Source organism: Ambystoma mexicanum, chromosome 6p, assembly GCF_040938575.1.
Source record: "Ambystoma mexicanum isolate Mex_15411 chromosome 6p, UKY_AmexF1_1, whole genome shotgun sequence".
Classification (NCBI taxonomy): domain Eukaryota; kingdom Metazoa; phylum Chordata; class Amphibia; order Caudata; family Ambystomatidae; genus Ambystoma; species Ambystoma mexicanum.
Window position 1 is genome coordinate 1,193,719,694 of NC_090935.1, and position 16,331 is coordinate 1,193,736,024.

The 16,331-nt window shown below is 45.3% G+C and overlaps 2 protein-coding genes across 9 annotated transcripts in view; one reads left to right on the top strand and one right to left on the bottom strand.

The window, feature by feature from the left end:
- NMRK1 (nicotinamide riboside kinase 1) overlaps positions 1-8,278 on the bottom strand; it is a 665,849-nt gene extending 657,571 nt beyond the window's left edge. For 3 of the 8 annotated variants that reach the window (XM_069625832.1, XM_069625831.1, XM_069625837.1), the window contains exons 1-2: positions 3,597-7,637; positions 3,371-3,498 (exon numbers count right to left, since the gene is read on the bottom strand). In XM_069625832.1, coding sequence (XP_069481933.1) covers positions 3,371-3,498; positions 3,597-3,625 — 157 coding nt within the window. In that variant the 5' untranslated portion in view covers positions 3,626-7,637. The other 5 variants (XM_069625834.1, XM_069625838.1, XM_069625836.1 and 2 more) reach the window with 4 other exon arrangements.
- Positions 8,279-8,494: 216 nt separating this feature from the next.
- Positions 8,495-16,331, top strand: part of OSTF1 (osteoclast stimulating factor 1) — a 175,236-nt gene continuing 167,399 nt past the window's right edge. The window contains exon 1 of the mRNA XM_069625839.1: positions 8,495-8,627. Within this exon, the coding sequence (XP_069481940.1) occupies positions 8,594-8,627 (34 nt within the window). The 5' untranslated portion in view covers positions 8,495-8,593. The remainder of the gene's footprint in view (positions 8,628-16,331) is intronic.

Genomic DNA, 16,331 nt, shown 5'->3' on the forward strand with positions numbered 1-16,331 from the left:
TAAACGTAAAACAAGCAAGAGTATTACAACCCGAAGTGAAAGAATATCCAACATAAATCTAAAAGTATGTTTGCTAAACACGCGCTGCCTAAACCAACATGCACAAAACGTATATGATTTCATATTAGAGGAGAACCTTGACATCATGTGTCTCACTGAAACATGGTTATAAGACCCGATAGGTCCCGCCTGCGGGCGGTCTCTTGGTGACTGTTGTCATACTTCGCACAACCCCAAGTAACCGCATTTCAGCAGCACGTAAAAGGGAAAAAAAATTACCAGCTGCAAAAATAATATATGCCCAGGTACTTTTTCCCCATAGCAAAAATCAAAAGCTGGTAAACATGAATACATGCACAGTAAGTGAACATATATCTTGAAGTGAAATATACAAATGTAGTTCAGTGGACCTACTCCTTAGACCAAAGTGTGCAAGACAAAACAGCATTGGACTTTAAAAAAAAGTAATGAACACCAGAAAAATAATCTGAGAAAGGAAATGTTCAAACAGATATGCTGGCAAAGTGTAAAAGGTGCTCACATTTTTAAACCCAGCCATCTGTTGTGAAATATTCCCTGGAAAACTAAATGCCAATACGAAAAAAAAGCGCTTGTGGTCTTGTGAGAAGCGTCTGCACTGGCAACATGACAACCTGAGTAAGCCAAATACTTGAGCAAGCTTGCCAACATCAACAAAAACCAAGGGGTTGCATCCAAACTCTGAAGAAAAGTTAAGCTGTCCACACAAATGGGTCCTTTACTGGTGCCCTGAAAAGCAGCCACAATCAAGGGAAAATAACTGCACCTGTGTCCAGGACTGCAAACTCTCTTGCCACATTGTGGGCAAATACTCATGACTTAGTTGGCCTCTCATGTCCCCTCCACACCCCCATGTCTGGCTTTCAACAATACTCTGCTTTATAAACCCAACTTGGAAAGTACACATACTATAGTGTCACTCAAATATATAAATCCTTATAGAACTTTGTTAGGCAAATATTCTACAATTGTGGCATTATTCCCCCCATTTTGACTGAGACTACAACTACCAGAATGTAATTCAGCAAAAGGCAAACAATTGTCTCGGAGTACAAAATGTTCAAGTACTGATAGTAGTGCGGTTTTAAAATAAAATAATTTGGATGCCCATTTGGTCGCCCACCCATGCAGTAACTGGAGCTGACCCTGCTTAGCTTCAAATTGGGACTGGCCCCATCCTCACATTTGAAGATAAGCAGGGTCTATCACGTTTACTGAATGGATGGGAGACCTGGAAGGCAATCATGTCAGAAGCCATGGCCATTGGCCATGCCCAGTGATTTTTCACCCCCCAACGTCACTACAGCTGTAAAAATGCTTTTAAAAAACTGTAACCTCGGGAACTGAACTACCCATACGCGCGGCTATCCGTAGTTCTTTATAGTTGCGAATATAGGAAAAACAGCCAAAAAATGCTTTCCTGCCCACCCCAAGGCCATTCACAAGAGCCCCCCTCATCTGTGCCATCTCCCCCCACTTCTCAGATGGCCTCCTCACCTCCCCTGCCCACTCCCTTTCCCCCCACAACACACGCTGTTTCTATGACGCAGTTTGCTTTCAGATGTCGGCTATAGCCGAGGCTATGGAAATCTTTGTGCTGCAAACTCAGTCCCTTGCCATCTAGCCTCCGCCCCACCTCTAGCCTGATGACATTTCCATGTTTTTGACTTGACTTGCAAACAGTTTTTTACTGTGTTCCATTTTCCCATATCCTCGGCTATGGCAGCAAATCTCTCTCGCTTCGAGAGAAAACACGATTGCGGTTGTTACATTTCTGAAAACCATGATCCTGCAATGCACCATGAGAGATATCTCTATTTTTGGGGGGGAGAGGGGCATCCCCTTCTCCGTCAAATATTTAAATAACTACTGCACAGAATAATCCCAAACCAAGAGAAGCGCTCATTTGAACGCTTCTTGCCCAAGTTGTTTCAGACCTGGTCCAAATCCGTCCGGCGGTTTGAGGTGTGCGCTTTGGCAAATATGGACCTTTTTGTCAATGGGAAAGGAAATGAATGGGAAGTAGGGTGCGCTTTTGGGAAAAAAAACTTTTTTTTTTTTACTCTTAATAACCTTCTTATTTTTTAACAAATCTTTATGAGGCCCGCAAACTTTTAATCACTCAAAATTTCAGTGAAATCCGTTACTCAAATGTCTAATAACAATAGAATTTTGTGGGGTTCCTATGTGTCTCACCTCAACTATAGGGTGGCTATCGCTGCCCTATAATATATAAATAAATAATACTTAAATTATGACTAACTTTCTTTACAGAAGCCACACAGTTTTTGAATGTACCATAGGTTTGGTGGCCCCCACCCCTGGATGGTCCCACGCTTCCAGAGCACCAAGAAGTGGATGGACAGACCAGCTGAGGGGACCATGCATTTTCCACTAACTTGGTATGTGAAGGATTTTCGCTGAGTTGTCACATCATAGGATGCTATAGCGCCATACTGCTAGGAGAGTAAATGGACTCACTGACACTTTGGACAAGCTGGTGGAGAGCAAGGATGTGCCTACTTTTACCTTTGACTTTAAATTTCTTGAGGGGCATCAAGAGGGGCACGTTGGAGTGGGAACTGTAGACAGCGCATGTACGTTTGACCCCATGTTCCAACTGTAGCTCTGTGTAAGAGTGATGGTACCCGTGGCCTCATTATGCACTGTAAACCATTTCAGCAGAAGATGAGCAAGTCTTTAATACTATTTATAAGCACTACCCTGGTGATGTGGCCCACATACTGTTCAAACATTTTGCCACTTTTGGGAAGAATTAGCATTGCTGCAACTGAGTTAACTGATAGTTTGGACAACAAGGCAGGCCTTCCTATTCTTGTGGGGCCCATCATCTTTTCCTTTGTGAATGTAAGGTTAGAGGGTGAAGACCCAGAGGTTTGTAAGATTAACGAACAAATTAGTGCAGATGCAAACTCAGAAACCAGCCTCCGCCCTGGACTCATTCAGTCCCCTCCTGCCTTTAATCCCCCTAATGAGTGACTGCTCCACTGGAAGCAGTCAACCTTCTCCCCCTCCCAACTTGACTGTTCTTCCTCTTCTTTAGTGCCACTGTAAAGTAGGGAGCACTTTTCTCAATTACTGAGAAAATGTTCCCATACTGCACTGCATTTGTTCCTGCACCCTCAATAAAATGTTTGTCAAGAGTTATAGTAGGATTAGCGAGCATTCAAGAGGGCATACAGACTATTCACACATTAATCACTACCCATTGAGCACCTTCTTAATGTAGTTTATTGTCCTTGTACAGGTATCTCTAGTTAGAACCCACCTCCAAACCTTTTAAATGCCCTGCAAGGGGTGTCGTGCTCACCTGGATTCCACGGGGGTGCCGAACGAAGCTGGACTGCTGCGGTCTCCACCAGTGTGACTCGTAGCAAAGTGATGATCGACTGCACTTGCCCACTCAGTTTCGTCTGCCTGGCCCGCAAGAGGATTTTCCTAGAAGCAGTAAAGGGAATTAGCCACCCGTGGTAGAGGGGTTAACGCTAACACTATCTTCCCGAAAACTTCTAGTATTCCCCTTCGTAAAGTCTCACCTTATAGTTAGGAGGGATGAACTCTCCATCCTGCGTTTGGAGTGCAGGGGCACGTACAACTTCAGTTACTTCACTGATCCGAAGGTATTTGGCAGAGTTCCAGACAAATAATGACTCTGAGGTAAGTTGTGTGTAAACCAAATGTATAGTTCTTTTAGAGTTCAAATGTCTGTTTATTCACTCATGCTCCTTTCATACCTTTCCCCATGCAGCGTGGTCCGAGGAGCGAGTTGGCCTCGATGGATGAAGGTAGCGCCTTGGTAAGAGTCAGTGTGCACCAAGCACTGTTTAGCAAGTAATATTGTTCTAAGTGCGATTAACCAATAGTTCGCTATCTTCGTTGCAGGTGTGGCGCCTTTGCGAAAATGTCAAGCGTAGAATGGTGACCAGCGCTGCCTTGAGCAGTAATATGCTAAGTAAGTATCTTGCGGTAACTAAGTGAATGCCTTTGGCGGAACCCCGCTCACCTTTTGTTTGTTCTTGTTTTTTTAGATGCTGATGTTGCGAGCTGCGATTCAACGGGCGCCGCGCTGGGTCGTGAGGATGCTCTAATGATAGGCGAGTATGGCGCAGCGCTGCAGCAGGCAATGCACACGGTTGTTTTAAATGTTTTTTCCCTTTCTCACAGGTGCGGCTGCTCCAGGAGAAGATGATGACCAAATGGGAATCTTCCTGTTCTAACCTTCTCTTCTTCTTTCCTTTTCTCTAGGATCGGCTCCGGACACAAAGAGTGTAGCTGCAGACTGAATACTTGACTGCAGACACGGTGAGCGTTACGCTGCTGAGATGCAGAATAACGCGAAGCGTGTGCTGCTCTTCGGGCGTGGTTTAAATAGCATCAAAAAAGTAGTTCCCAGTTAAAGAGTTCCAGTACCACACCCAAGTAGTAATATAGTTCCTAAAGGAAAGTAGTCTCTTCATGGCCTCATGATGGCCTGTATGCGAGTTCTTTGCAGGATGACCTGCACAGTTTAAAGATGGCAATTTGAGCCTGGCGCCCACGGCGCCAGGACTGAACCCATGTAGCCCCTAGACGGGGTCTTGGGAATTCCTGGGTCTTCATGGATGCCCGTTCCCTGGATAGATGGATCTGTTCCGGATATCTGGGGGAAGGCATTGTGACAGGGGCCTGCCTTGTTGGTGGACTTTGGGAATGAATCACTGTATGTTGTCACTTCTCCCCGAGGTGGAGGCCTTTCCCGTGTGTGATGAATCCAATCGATCATCACAGATTCCTCCGTGCAGACCTCCTCCCATGTGGCCAGGAGACAGAAGCCGCTACCTGATCCTGAACCTGGGGGAGGATTTATGAGGGAGGATCACATGGGAGGACACAACTACCGGGGAGATGTCATGACTTCATTGGACGAGAGATGGTATCACCCCCTTTCTCTCTAATACCCAAGACCCTAATGCCCTGTCAGATTTTTAATCCCTCTTGTAGAAAAAGTAAAGAAACCTCTTCTTCATATTTGTCTGGTCAAACACCAACCTATGACATAACACACAAAGCTCCAACACAACACCTTTTCCTTCTGAAATACCTTTATGTAAAATCACTAAGAAGAACTGTTCATATACCATGTGCCCAATGACACCCATGGACTTCCTCTCCCACAATTCCCCAAATACTGATATGAGGAGGATGAAGGAGTTCAAACAAGGTACCAAGAGCTGGAAACACAACATGCAGTCTAGTTTTTCCAAAGCACCTCTGCCCAGGACATTTAAACATGGCCAGAGCACTATTGGGAGAGGCAGTGCAGGAGTGGACGTGGGCTCCTGTCCCAAAGCTCAGTTCAAGAATACGGAGATCGGCCGGTGTGGCAGATCAAGGAAGGCCACCATGTCAGAGAGAGAGATGCTGTGTCGGAGACCAAAGTGCCCTGGGGACGCTGGGAGCTGCGAGAGAGGTCCTGGGCGCTAGGGAAGCTTGAGAAGTCAGCATTCTCCATTCCGGGACCTGAAGGGAAGCAGGTAAGAAGAATGTCTGCACACTGCAGTGCGGAAAGCGGGTGAAAGCAACACGCCGCAGAAGAGTGAACCTGAGGCGCTGGATAAGACCAGTGAGTCTACCCGAAGCCAGTGGGAAATCCGGGGCGTTCGGTCGACCGTGCCAAAAGCAATTTGAATGTAATACCTTTATTAACACTTCAAGAAGATTGTTTTAATATAAAGGCAAAGTGCAATCCCCAATGAGCTAAGGATGGATGAAGTGCAAGTGTGGGCAAATCTTGAACAAACCTGACCACAAACACATATACCTAGCCAAAAGCAATACATACAGTATTGGTGATACCGAGAAACTGTGAAACGTCTTGGCAGAGCAAGATGCCAGGCAATTGAAACATATGGGAACCCCTTGCAAAGCAAGACACCAGGCAATTGAAATTCATAAGAGGTCCTGGCAGGAGAGTAGAACAGGCAAGTGAAAACCAGAAGTGAAGACCTAGAGGGCGAGTACAGCAGGCAGTTGATGTTGCATAAATAATACTGTCAGGAGAGTACACCAGGCATTGCATAAAGAAACCTGACAGGGGAGTATACCAGGCAATTTGCAATGCTTCCAGAAATGTTAAATAAACATAGTGTTTTCTGAACCAAGGAGAAATTAGTGCTAAAGAAAGACTGTTACAGAATGCGTTGCCTTAACAAGAAACTTGTGAATCAAGGCAAGATACAAAGGAACTGTTAGCAAGAGACTATCGTCATCCTACTTAAGAATCCAGGGGAAGGGGTCCACCCACTGGATCTAAGGGCCTCTACTTTGGAGAACATTTTTGTTGGAACTATTCTTTTTTCAGTTGTTAACGCGGTTTGCAACTACCAAGTTGAAGATATTTCCTTACACATTATTGTTTAGTTTATAGTGTGAAGGTCAGGATAAGTTGTTTTGGACCCAAGGACGGCTTTTCAGTTATTGACACTGACACAGACAGACTCCTAAGATTTCGTTTATATGTAGGGAAACTCCTCTCTAGCATAGGGTCAGAGAGGCATTTTACCATCCCATTTTCATTTAATAAATATCTTTGACAAAAACATGACAACCTTGTGTCCGCCTCTCATTTCTGACCCCTTAGAGCACCCCAAATGGGAAGAAATGGAACATGGAGAGAGTGACCCTGTTTGAGAAGAGGCCCACAGCGCTCATGGAGGCAGGGTGTAGAGTACAGGGGCTCAGAGAAAAAGAGAGACCTTGCGAACAGAAGAGCCCAAATAAGTTGAGTGGGAATGGATTAGGACAAGAGAAGGGGGAAGTTGCTCGGAGTACGAGAGGTCATGGAGAAGGGTGAAATGCAGACACAATGGAGTGAGGAAGTGGAGACAATGCCGCAGGAGGAGGAGAGCAGAGAGAACCAGCCTCAACGTGAGAGGAAGAGACCTGCAAGGTTTGCAGACTTTGTTATGTAGTACCAAGCTGCTCAACAAAAGCAGGTATGTGGAGATTCGGTTTCGCAAGACGCTGGGGTACTGTTTCTCACAAGATCACGTGGGACATGTCCGCGTAGCCATCCATGCTAGCGATTCAGAGCGTTTGCTGTGCGACAAGCACAAGCGCCGTGGCGCTCCTCCAGAAAGACTGGTAAGCTATCTGTAAATAGTTATACGTTCTCATGCAGAGCCACATTCTCTTTATACTCTGGAGTGGCTGTCACAGTGAAGCAACTGTGAGCAGTCTCACTACTTATTGAAGTGAATAAAGTCTCAAACCTCACCAGGGCCCAGTGTCATCTTTACGGCCACAGCAACCCTGATATGAATTCTGTTTCCTTGAGGATTTGCTTAACCCGAATTGCACAAACAAACATTGGCAAAGCCAACAGTTTTGGCTTGGATAGAAGTATCAGATAGTTATATGACAGTTCCTGGGAAATGCCTAAACAAAATTCAAAACGGTTTTCTCTGCCAATGTTTTTTTCAGTATGATCTCAACGAAACATAATCCACGTTTGGGTAAGTGAGGAACCCCCTAACTTCATGAAGAATTACGCAGGCGCGTGAGTAAAGTGAGCCGCGATTAAATTAATGAATGACCAACAGTACCTCTGGACAGCTTGCCTAGCTTCTTCCCCTCAAATTACACACTGCCTGGGGTGCCCTTGTTTTTCCATGTAATCTGCACCTCCAGTCGAGCGTTCCAGTGACTCGGCTGGTCTGACACTTACCCAACAAGCACCACCCACCCTGGCTTTCGGGGCATGCGCCTTTATCATTGACAGGAAGCTCTTTATTCGTTCAGGCTGGTGGAACAAAAAAAATCACGGGTTTACTCGCGCGGCATCTGAAATTGGGTCACGTAAACACTGCTGCCATTCACCAGTCGGTTGCGTGTGCGTTATTAAAATGCACGTCAGTGGGAACTTGTGAACGCTTCAATGTAACTGAGAGCGTTGATAGGGAAATTGTATAGGCGGCGGCCTGGTAGTAGCTTGCTCCCCGTCAGTCAGGGCTTGCATGACGGTGGGATAATGTATGACAGCCACGGTGAAGGTTATGCCTGACGTCAGAGAGTGGCATGTAACATAGCAAACGCGCTCAGTACCTGCTGAAGGTGCCAGCAGGCCGCTGCGATCCAGCGAGTAACATAACAGTTTGGCGAACGCCTTTTACGTCAAGCAAACGCGATGCTCTGTGGGGAAGCTCTGACTCCCTCGTTCGCTGCCCTGCGCGGTGTCCGCCCCTAGCCTCCTCCCCCAGCAGTGACTGGCAGGCGGCTTCTTCCGCATCCTGCATGCTGCAGAAGGTGGTGCCGGGACAGGAGCCGTGTCAGTGGCGTAGTCCTGGCAGAGGGCGGATAGGATAGGACGAGGCAGCTGCAGCAACAGCAGGGTCTGACACCAGAACTCGCAGAGGAGCATACTCGAACCTCGCTCACTGGAGCTGTGTCTTGATTCCCGTGGCCAAGTTATCAGGGCTTCTATAGCCGTCTCTTGTTCCTAAACCAAAAGCGGTTGAAAAAGAGGAAGCGCAGCACCTCCCGCCCAGCAGCCAACATGTCCAAACCGCCTCCCAAACCAGTCAAACCAGGTAAGGGAGTGTTGCGGTCTGCGGCCCCTGCTTGCAGCGCTTGGCACCCTGTGTAGCTTGGGGTCTCTCTGGCGGCTCATCTGAGAAAGTTGCTCAGAAAATTCCGGTGTTGGCGCCGAGTTCCCTGTCGTACTGTAAGATATACGATATATGTATTGCTTCTTCATTTCCTTAACATACGCTCGCTCTCCCTCTGTTTTTCGAACGCATTATATTTCAAATACATAGCATGTTACCCGGCCTGAGATGCCACCAGCAACATGGGCAGTATGAAACTAAGGGGGAGTTTCGAAACTCTTTAAAAAAAATGCCTATGTCAGCAGGGAATGGACGTGTTGCTCTAAAACAGTGCACAACAATGCACGCTGCAGTGGCTGTGGTACATTAGTGGAAATTGATTTTTTTACTTGGGGATGCGGCGTAACTGGGGTGGGGGGGTTTCAGCGCGGAGTGGAGGTTATTGTAGTCACCCCCATAAACATTTGCCTTTCAGCCCCATAGAAGATGTCTATTTTCCAGTTGTTCATGATTCATTTCTTCAAATGTTGTCATTAAAGTACAAAATGTGCACCCATTTGAAACCACCCCCCAAAAAAGCACATCAATATGTCCTGCACAGTGCAACATTAACATGGGATTTCAGAGCACTCCTGTTGGAAGGTGAGACACTTCAATGCAAGACAAATCTTGTGGGGAAGTGTCTCGCCTCCCAACCTTGTGACCACGGTTCAAATCCCTTCCAGACACAAACGCATGGAAAGTGTTCTATTGCTGTGGGGATATCCTCCTATAGCACAGGAGGGTATCCGTGTTGGCCCAAGCTGGTTGGGCCTAGCATTCGCAGCGCGCTGAAAGAAACGCACCACACGTTCTGTGGCTGCATAAACCCGGACTGCCTCTGCTTATGCAGTTCCGGTGATTCCTTTATTTTTAGACCCTGCCCCCTCACGTGGCCCCGGTCTCCCGTTGGACACGTGACATCACATTCCTCCCAAACTTGTGCTGCTATAACTTGTATCAAACATATTGTAAACTGTTAACGGTCAATTTCGTCCTTCAGGGTTATGGCCTCGCTTTGCTCAGTCTGCGGTATATTTCTTGCAGGCCATATCCGTGGAGACGGTAGGTTGGCTTTGGCTTCTCTCTCAGTTGGTAGCGAGGATGTGCCCTTTCTGTTCCTTCCGCCCTGGGAGAGCGAGGCGTTATCTCGTCTGTATGAGGGGCCTGTTCTCCTGTGGCCTGGGGTGAAGATCCTTCTGCTGTCCTTTTCCAGAGCCCCAGTTTGTGTGTAGACTACGCTCACCCTCAGGATGTCCTGTTTGCTCTTACCACATGGCCTGCAGAAACTTCCGGAAATGACACATTCCTGGTCACCACCTCGGTTCCTCTGGTGGCTGTTATCATGCTGTGGTTTGTGTCCCGAACGGTCCATGGGCGGTATTCAAAGTTCAGTGACCTCTTCTTCTGTGGTGCCCTGTTCTTTACCATTACCATGTCTCCTGGCTGTAGCTCCCGGTGTCTGGCATGACGTGCTTGGCTCTCTTGTTCGTTTCTCCGGACTCACCTTGCTTCAATGAGGGGAATGTCTGGATCAGGGGCTACCCAGTTCGGATGCATGGGGAGCTCTGTTTGGATTGGCACTCTGAACATGAGGGCAGCTGGGATTATGACTGTTGACATGTGCAGGGTTTGGCGATGGGTCAGCAGGAATCTGTATACGGCTGTCAGCCATGGATGATTGTGTTCTTTTGCGATGCGTATCACTTTGTTCAATGACCCCATGAAGCGCTCTGCGTCGCCGTTCGCCTGCGGCCAGTAGGGGGTGATCTTTTTGTTCTTAATGCTTAGGTCTTGAAGGAATTTTTGGAGTTCCTGGCTGGTGAACGGCAGGCCATTGTCGCTCTTCAGCTTGGCGGGAATCCCGTGCACTGCAAACACTTTCTCCAGCGCCATGATCACCGTTTATGCATTGGCGGACTTTACATACTCAACTACTGGGTAGTGGCTGAATTCGTCTACCAAGACCAGGAGATATCCTTCCCCAGCAATGGTACAGAAGTCTATGCTTACCGATTCCCATCTTGTGTTGCTCCGTGGGGCGCTGATAATCGGTTTGGGTGCTGCTGCCCTCCTGGTGGACTGGCATGCTGCGCATGATTCGACCAGGCTCATCACGCGCTTTGTATTCGTGGCATCCACATTCTGGATTTTAGATATGACAGTGTCTTGACAATGCCTTGGTGTCTGATATGTGCTTGCTTGAGTGATCTCTCCTCTAGCGTTGTCGGTAGGACGATCCAATGTCCTTTTAGCAGCACCCCTTCGGCCACTATTGTGAGTTTGTGGCGGATCCCGAACAAGGCTTGCAGTTTCGCTTGCGCTCGCTGCGCTACTGTTGCCAGGTAGTTTTTCCAGTTACCTGTCTGGATGGCCTGCACAGTTCATATTAGGCAGGCATCTGCATTAGTTTCGTCGGCTATCTCTTGTAGAGTGAGGGACCGGGGCTGTGTGCATGCAATGACGTGGCACAATTGTTCCCCGTTTTCTGCTGCATGTTATTCCTCCACCTCTGTGGCAGGGCGTGGATGGCGGGAGAGATAGTCTGCCGGGTTGTCTGCTTCGGCCCGGTACTCCACCTCGATGTCGTAGGGTTGAAGTTGTAGCATCCACTTCTCAATCCTTGCCGGGGGATGCAGTGCCGAACCCTTGAAAATGAGGATTAGCGGTTTGTGGTCGGAGAAGACTTTTGCTGTCTTCCCTAGCAGGTATACTTTGAAATGGCAGCACACCCAGAGGATTGCCAACGCTTCTTTTTCTATATGCGCATAGTTCTGCTCAGTCTTGGTCAGAGTGCTGCTGGCGAAAGCAATGGGGTGTATGCCGCTGTCTTGGTCTGCTTGGGTAAGGACAGCTCCTAGGCCCACAGGGCTTGCGTCTACTAGGAGCTCGGTTGCTCGTCGAAAAACACCATGGTTGTGGTGCTGGACAGCGAGTCCTTGATCTGTTGGAATGCTTGTTGATGCTGAGTTGTGCATTCCCACTTCTAGTCCTTTTTTGTTAGCTCTCGCAGGGGGCATGCGAGGGTGGCAAGGTCGGGAATAAACTTTGCACAATACGTTGCCATCCCCATAAAGCTTTTCACATCCGTGGCTGATGTTGGGGCTTTGGTGTGTTTGATGTCCCTCACCTTTGCTGGGTCCGTTGACACCCTGTTTGAGTTGAAAATGTAGCCGAAGAAACAGAGTTCTTCTTTGCAGAATTCACATTTCTCAGCATTCAGCGTGAGTCCGGCTTCTTCTAGCTGTTGTAGAACTGCTGCAAGGCGCTCATGGTGTTATTTGGCGTTTGTTCCATAGAAAATTATATTGTCGCTTATATTTGTAGTTCTTTCTAGGCCGTTCAGGACTTTGCGGCTCTCGTTCTGGAATACTTTGGCTTCTGACGATATTCCGAAGTTTAGGATTTTGTATCTTCTCAGGCCGAAATGAGAGGAGAACGTGGTGATATATCTCAACTCCTCGCTAGTTGTAGCTGGTGGGTATCCCACCTTCGTCGCCTGTGTTCTTTTGCTGTGGGGATATCCTCGGATAGCACAGGAGGGTATCCGTGTTGGCTTATGCTGGTTGGGCCCAATTCACAGCACGCTGAAAGAAACACACAACATGCTCTATGGCTGCATAAACCCGGACTGCCTCTGCTTACGCAGTTCTGGTGATTCCTTTATTTTTAGACCCCGCTCCCTCACGTGACCCTGGTCTCCCGTAGGACACGTGTCATCACAGAAAGCATCGCAGCAGTTGAAAATAAATAGTGGATATGGATTCCACTGCTTTGGGAAAACCGGATCTGGAATCCCAGGAGACATGTTTTTTGTGATCCCAGATCTGGGAAGTTCTGGCCCAGTACCATTGCTGTGGTAGAAGTAAACGGAGCCGATAATTATTTTATGTAGTGCTTGCTGTCTTTACAGCAGCAGTGTTGATCGAAGCCACTTTAAGGCTACACACACTTTAAGGCTACACAGTGTATCATCCCTGTAAGGGTGACAATCTGAGCAGGCCTATTTGGGACTTGAATCAAAAAATAGGGCTCCTGGTGTGGAACCTATTCTACCCAGGAGGGTTAACTAGGAAAACAAAAGATACAAATGAACGCACTACTCCCACCAAAACTACAGCACATTAATGCTGTTTACGCAAGAAAAATAATTTTGTGTACCTACCATTGTTCTATGTGTTTTCCACAAATGTTGACTTGAATATGTACACTGTAATATGTGAATTTCTTGGCAAATCCTAATAGGAGTCGGGTTTGTTACACACACACAAATTGGAGATTGTCCCAAAAAATGTTTTTTTGGCACTGTGTGTTGTAAATATATTTTTTTGTCTGATTGTTCTGTTTTAGCAAACCATTTTGATGTCTTAATTTCTCTAAATGTTGGATTTATGTCTTTTTGCACACAACTTTAATATAAAAAAATGAGATTTATCTCTACAACATACTATTGAAGAGTGATTCCTTCTTAGCAATGCAGAGTTTGATAATACATGTGGAGGTGTTGTTCTGAGCCTAGCATCCTTGGACCTATTCATTTGTATCTTTTTTTTCCTATTTGGGACTTGAACATTGGACATGCAGCGTGAACAAAGTGCTCGGCAGCAAGAACGTAAACCACTGAGCTGTCTGACCAACAGCTGAACATGATGCATAGCTGTGACTGGTAGCGATCAGCCATTTATTTAACAAGCATTCGCAATGCAAACAGTTTGGGCTTTTGCGTGGGCATGGTTAAGGCACTTGTCGGGCACAGCCATAGTAGTAGCAGGTGCAAAAAGGTGCGAGTAACTGGGCATATAATAGCAGTGCCTGGCAAATGCTTAATAGTTATACACAAGGCAAACATGTTAGCTTTGCCACTGCTTGTTTTGAACACGACTTCAGTGAAGAACACAGAGTGCTTATATATCGAATGGCTGAGGGCAGACCTATTTAAGACATTTTTATTACACCCGTAGCGGGTTTACTGCTAAAGTTAAGTCATTAACTCTCAGAAGACGGCTTTGAAAATAAACTGGCAGGCACTTTTAGTGCAGCGTTTGATGGTAAGCGACTTGAAAGAGTTCTCATAATGAGGTGTTTTGGGCAGGAACTGGGTGGGAATGGCTATTGGGATTAGCAAGGCCATGGGCAGTCAATAGGTGGGCAAATAACCAAACACCACCTACAGGTGGCGTGTCCCTCCTCATATGCTATCTTCCCTATCTGTACCCTAATGCAATAGGTTTGCTTTATATGTGTCTCAAGCACCACCTAATAGTACAAACTAAAAATGATGACTGTGAGGTGCCGGTGCTGCGGAAGTGTCACAGACCATTGAATTCTCTCTCTTAATACGCTAATTATAAAAACACATTTCTCATGTTTATGTATGTCTTACAGTCACTTTGGCCTACTCTCACACAGTTTATCTACTTTGGTATAGCTTAGTAACATTTGGGGTCAGGGGAGGAAGGGTCTTGAGATTTTCCCAACATGTATTGCAGTACACCTAAAAGGATAGTGTTAGTGAGAAACCAAAGCTTGTTATGTACTTTTAAATCTATCACAAGCTATATCTTACTATGACATGAATGTATTCGTCTTCCATTGTAATGCCTTTCGTTTGCAGTAAGTATCTTTTCATGCCTCCAACACACCATTTCCCCTCGACCGCCCAACACCCTCTTACCACACTTGTAGTTCAGCATATCTCACTTATCTATGAGGGAAGTACTACTGCTCACAGTTTGTGTGTCCTGATTGAGGTACTGTTAGAGATCAAACATCCTGTGGTGTGCACCATATAAATCGGCAATTTTAGATGGGCAGCTATCAAATACGGGATGTATTCCACCAAGGTGTACAGAGTGACATTAGGTTACAAGAGCAAAGTGGGACGTATCTAGAAAGTTACTAGGAAAAAAAACACTCACGGGCAATCAACACGTGTGCTAAGAAGGGTGGGGTTATGGGGAGCGGTGAAGGAAAGTATGCGCTGTCCAACCAGGCTGCTCGGAACGCAGGCAGGCTTGTACCATACAATGCAGCCTGCGTTCCGCGCATTGCGATTGGCCAGCTCCCCCTTCCAGGGTGCCAATGAAATACTTTTCTCTCATTTAGCTATTTAATGCCTGTAATGGAATAGGGTTTTGCTCAACAAAGAAGCAGGAAATCGATAATCAAACTTCACCAATGATTAACAAATATGTTTTAGTATGGTAAGTGAAATCGTCATATAACACATAAACAACCTCACTTACATTGCACACATACCACATAATTTAATATACATAATTTTTCTTTAGGATTAATTTGATTGTATAAATCAAATGAAGGTTGGATACTAACCATTTAAATTAAACTTTCTTGTAAGCATTAAATATGGATTGATGAATGTAAAATCTTTGTTCAAACTAGATTTCACATGAAAAGGACAACATTTGTATTGTAGAATTGAGCTTACCTTCTTACTTCAAACTAATTGATTTATTTACCAAGACTCATTAACTTGCAGGATTGTAAAGCAATAGGACAATTTATTTTGGAGAGTATTGACTAAATGTAATGCTAAAGTGGTATTAACTGGAACCAAATAACTTTGAGATTCTAATGAACACTTCTCTTATTGTTATTTTTCTTTCTGTTCCTCTGTTGTTTTCTCCTTTTGTGTATTTTGTTTAAATATTATGTGTCATCAACTGAAATTCGGCTCTTGGAAAGTTTCCACTTTATGACGCATCTAGAATACGCTGCCTTGACAAAGTGCGTTTGCGCGAAACGCAAGCCACGTGTCTTCTTTTTTTGTCATTCCTGTGACAAAATACACATATTGACTGACATAGGCCTATTTTGTGATTAAAAATATTGCATTCTTGTGGCAAAATATGTAAAGGCATAGACAGAATTTAAGTTTTGTTGTTCTTTGTAGCTTACTTTTCAAAGACATTTTGTAACAAGACTTGTTTTTAAATCAAAAAACATGATCTTTATCATTCATGACTGTTCTCATAATCACTTTTTCAAAGTTTGTGGCACACATAGATAATTGAGTTTAACACTGTCTTGTACTGTTCATATAGAGAGGTTTGCTCGCAATATGGCACTCTGTACACCTCAGTCTAACTAGTTGTGAAATAATGTGATGGTGTTTAGTCAAAACTAAGTCTACTTTGTATGAAGATCAAGGTGCAGGGGAGATTGGGCCGCCCTGAAACATGGGCAGTGAGTATACTGACACATGGGCAGTGAGTATACATGCAAACAAATGTGTTCCCTAAACGGGGAACTCCGTCCCTTGCACCCTATCTTAGGCTAACCGCCACACAAGTTAATGATATTCTTGTGTATAAATTAATTCAAGAAGCATAGGTAGGTATAATGTGTAATTTATGGTATTATATTTTCAATCAAAACCAAATGAGTACTTATTAATATTGATTTGTGACAAATATTTTTTTAACGGAGAAAAGTGTTAAACACAAAACATGAAAGGGAAGTTTCCCAACGCATTTCGAGAGTGTCTCTCTCTTCATCAGGGGAATTTTTCTTGCAATATCTATATACACAATTCAAAAGAATATTTCAGTAAGTATCTATCATATCAATAATTACAAGTTCATCCAAACTAATATCAAACATTAAATACAGTCCATAGTGATGTAT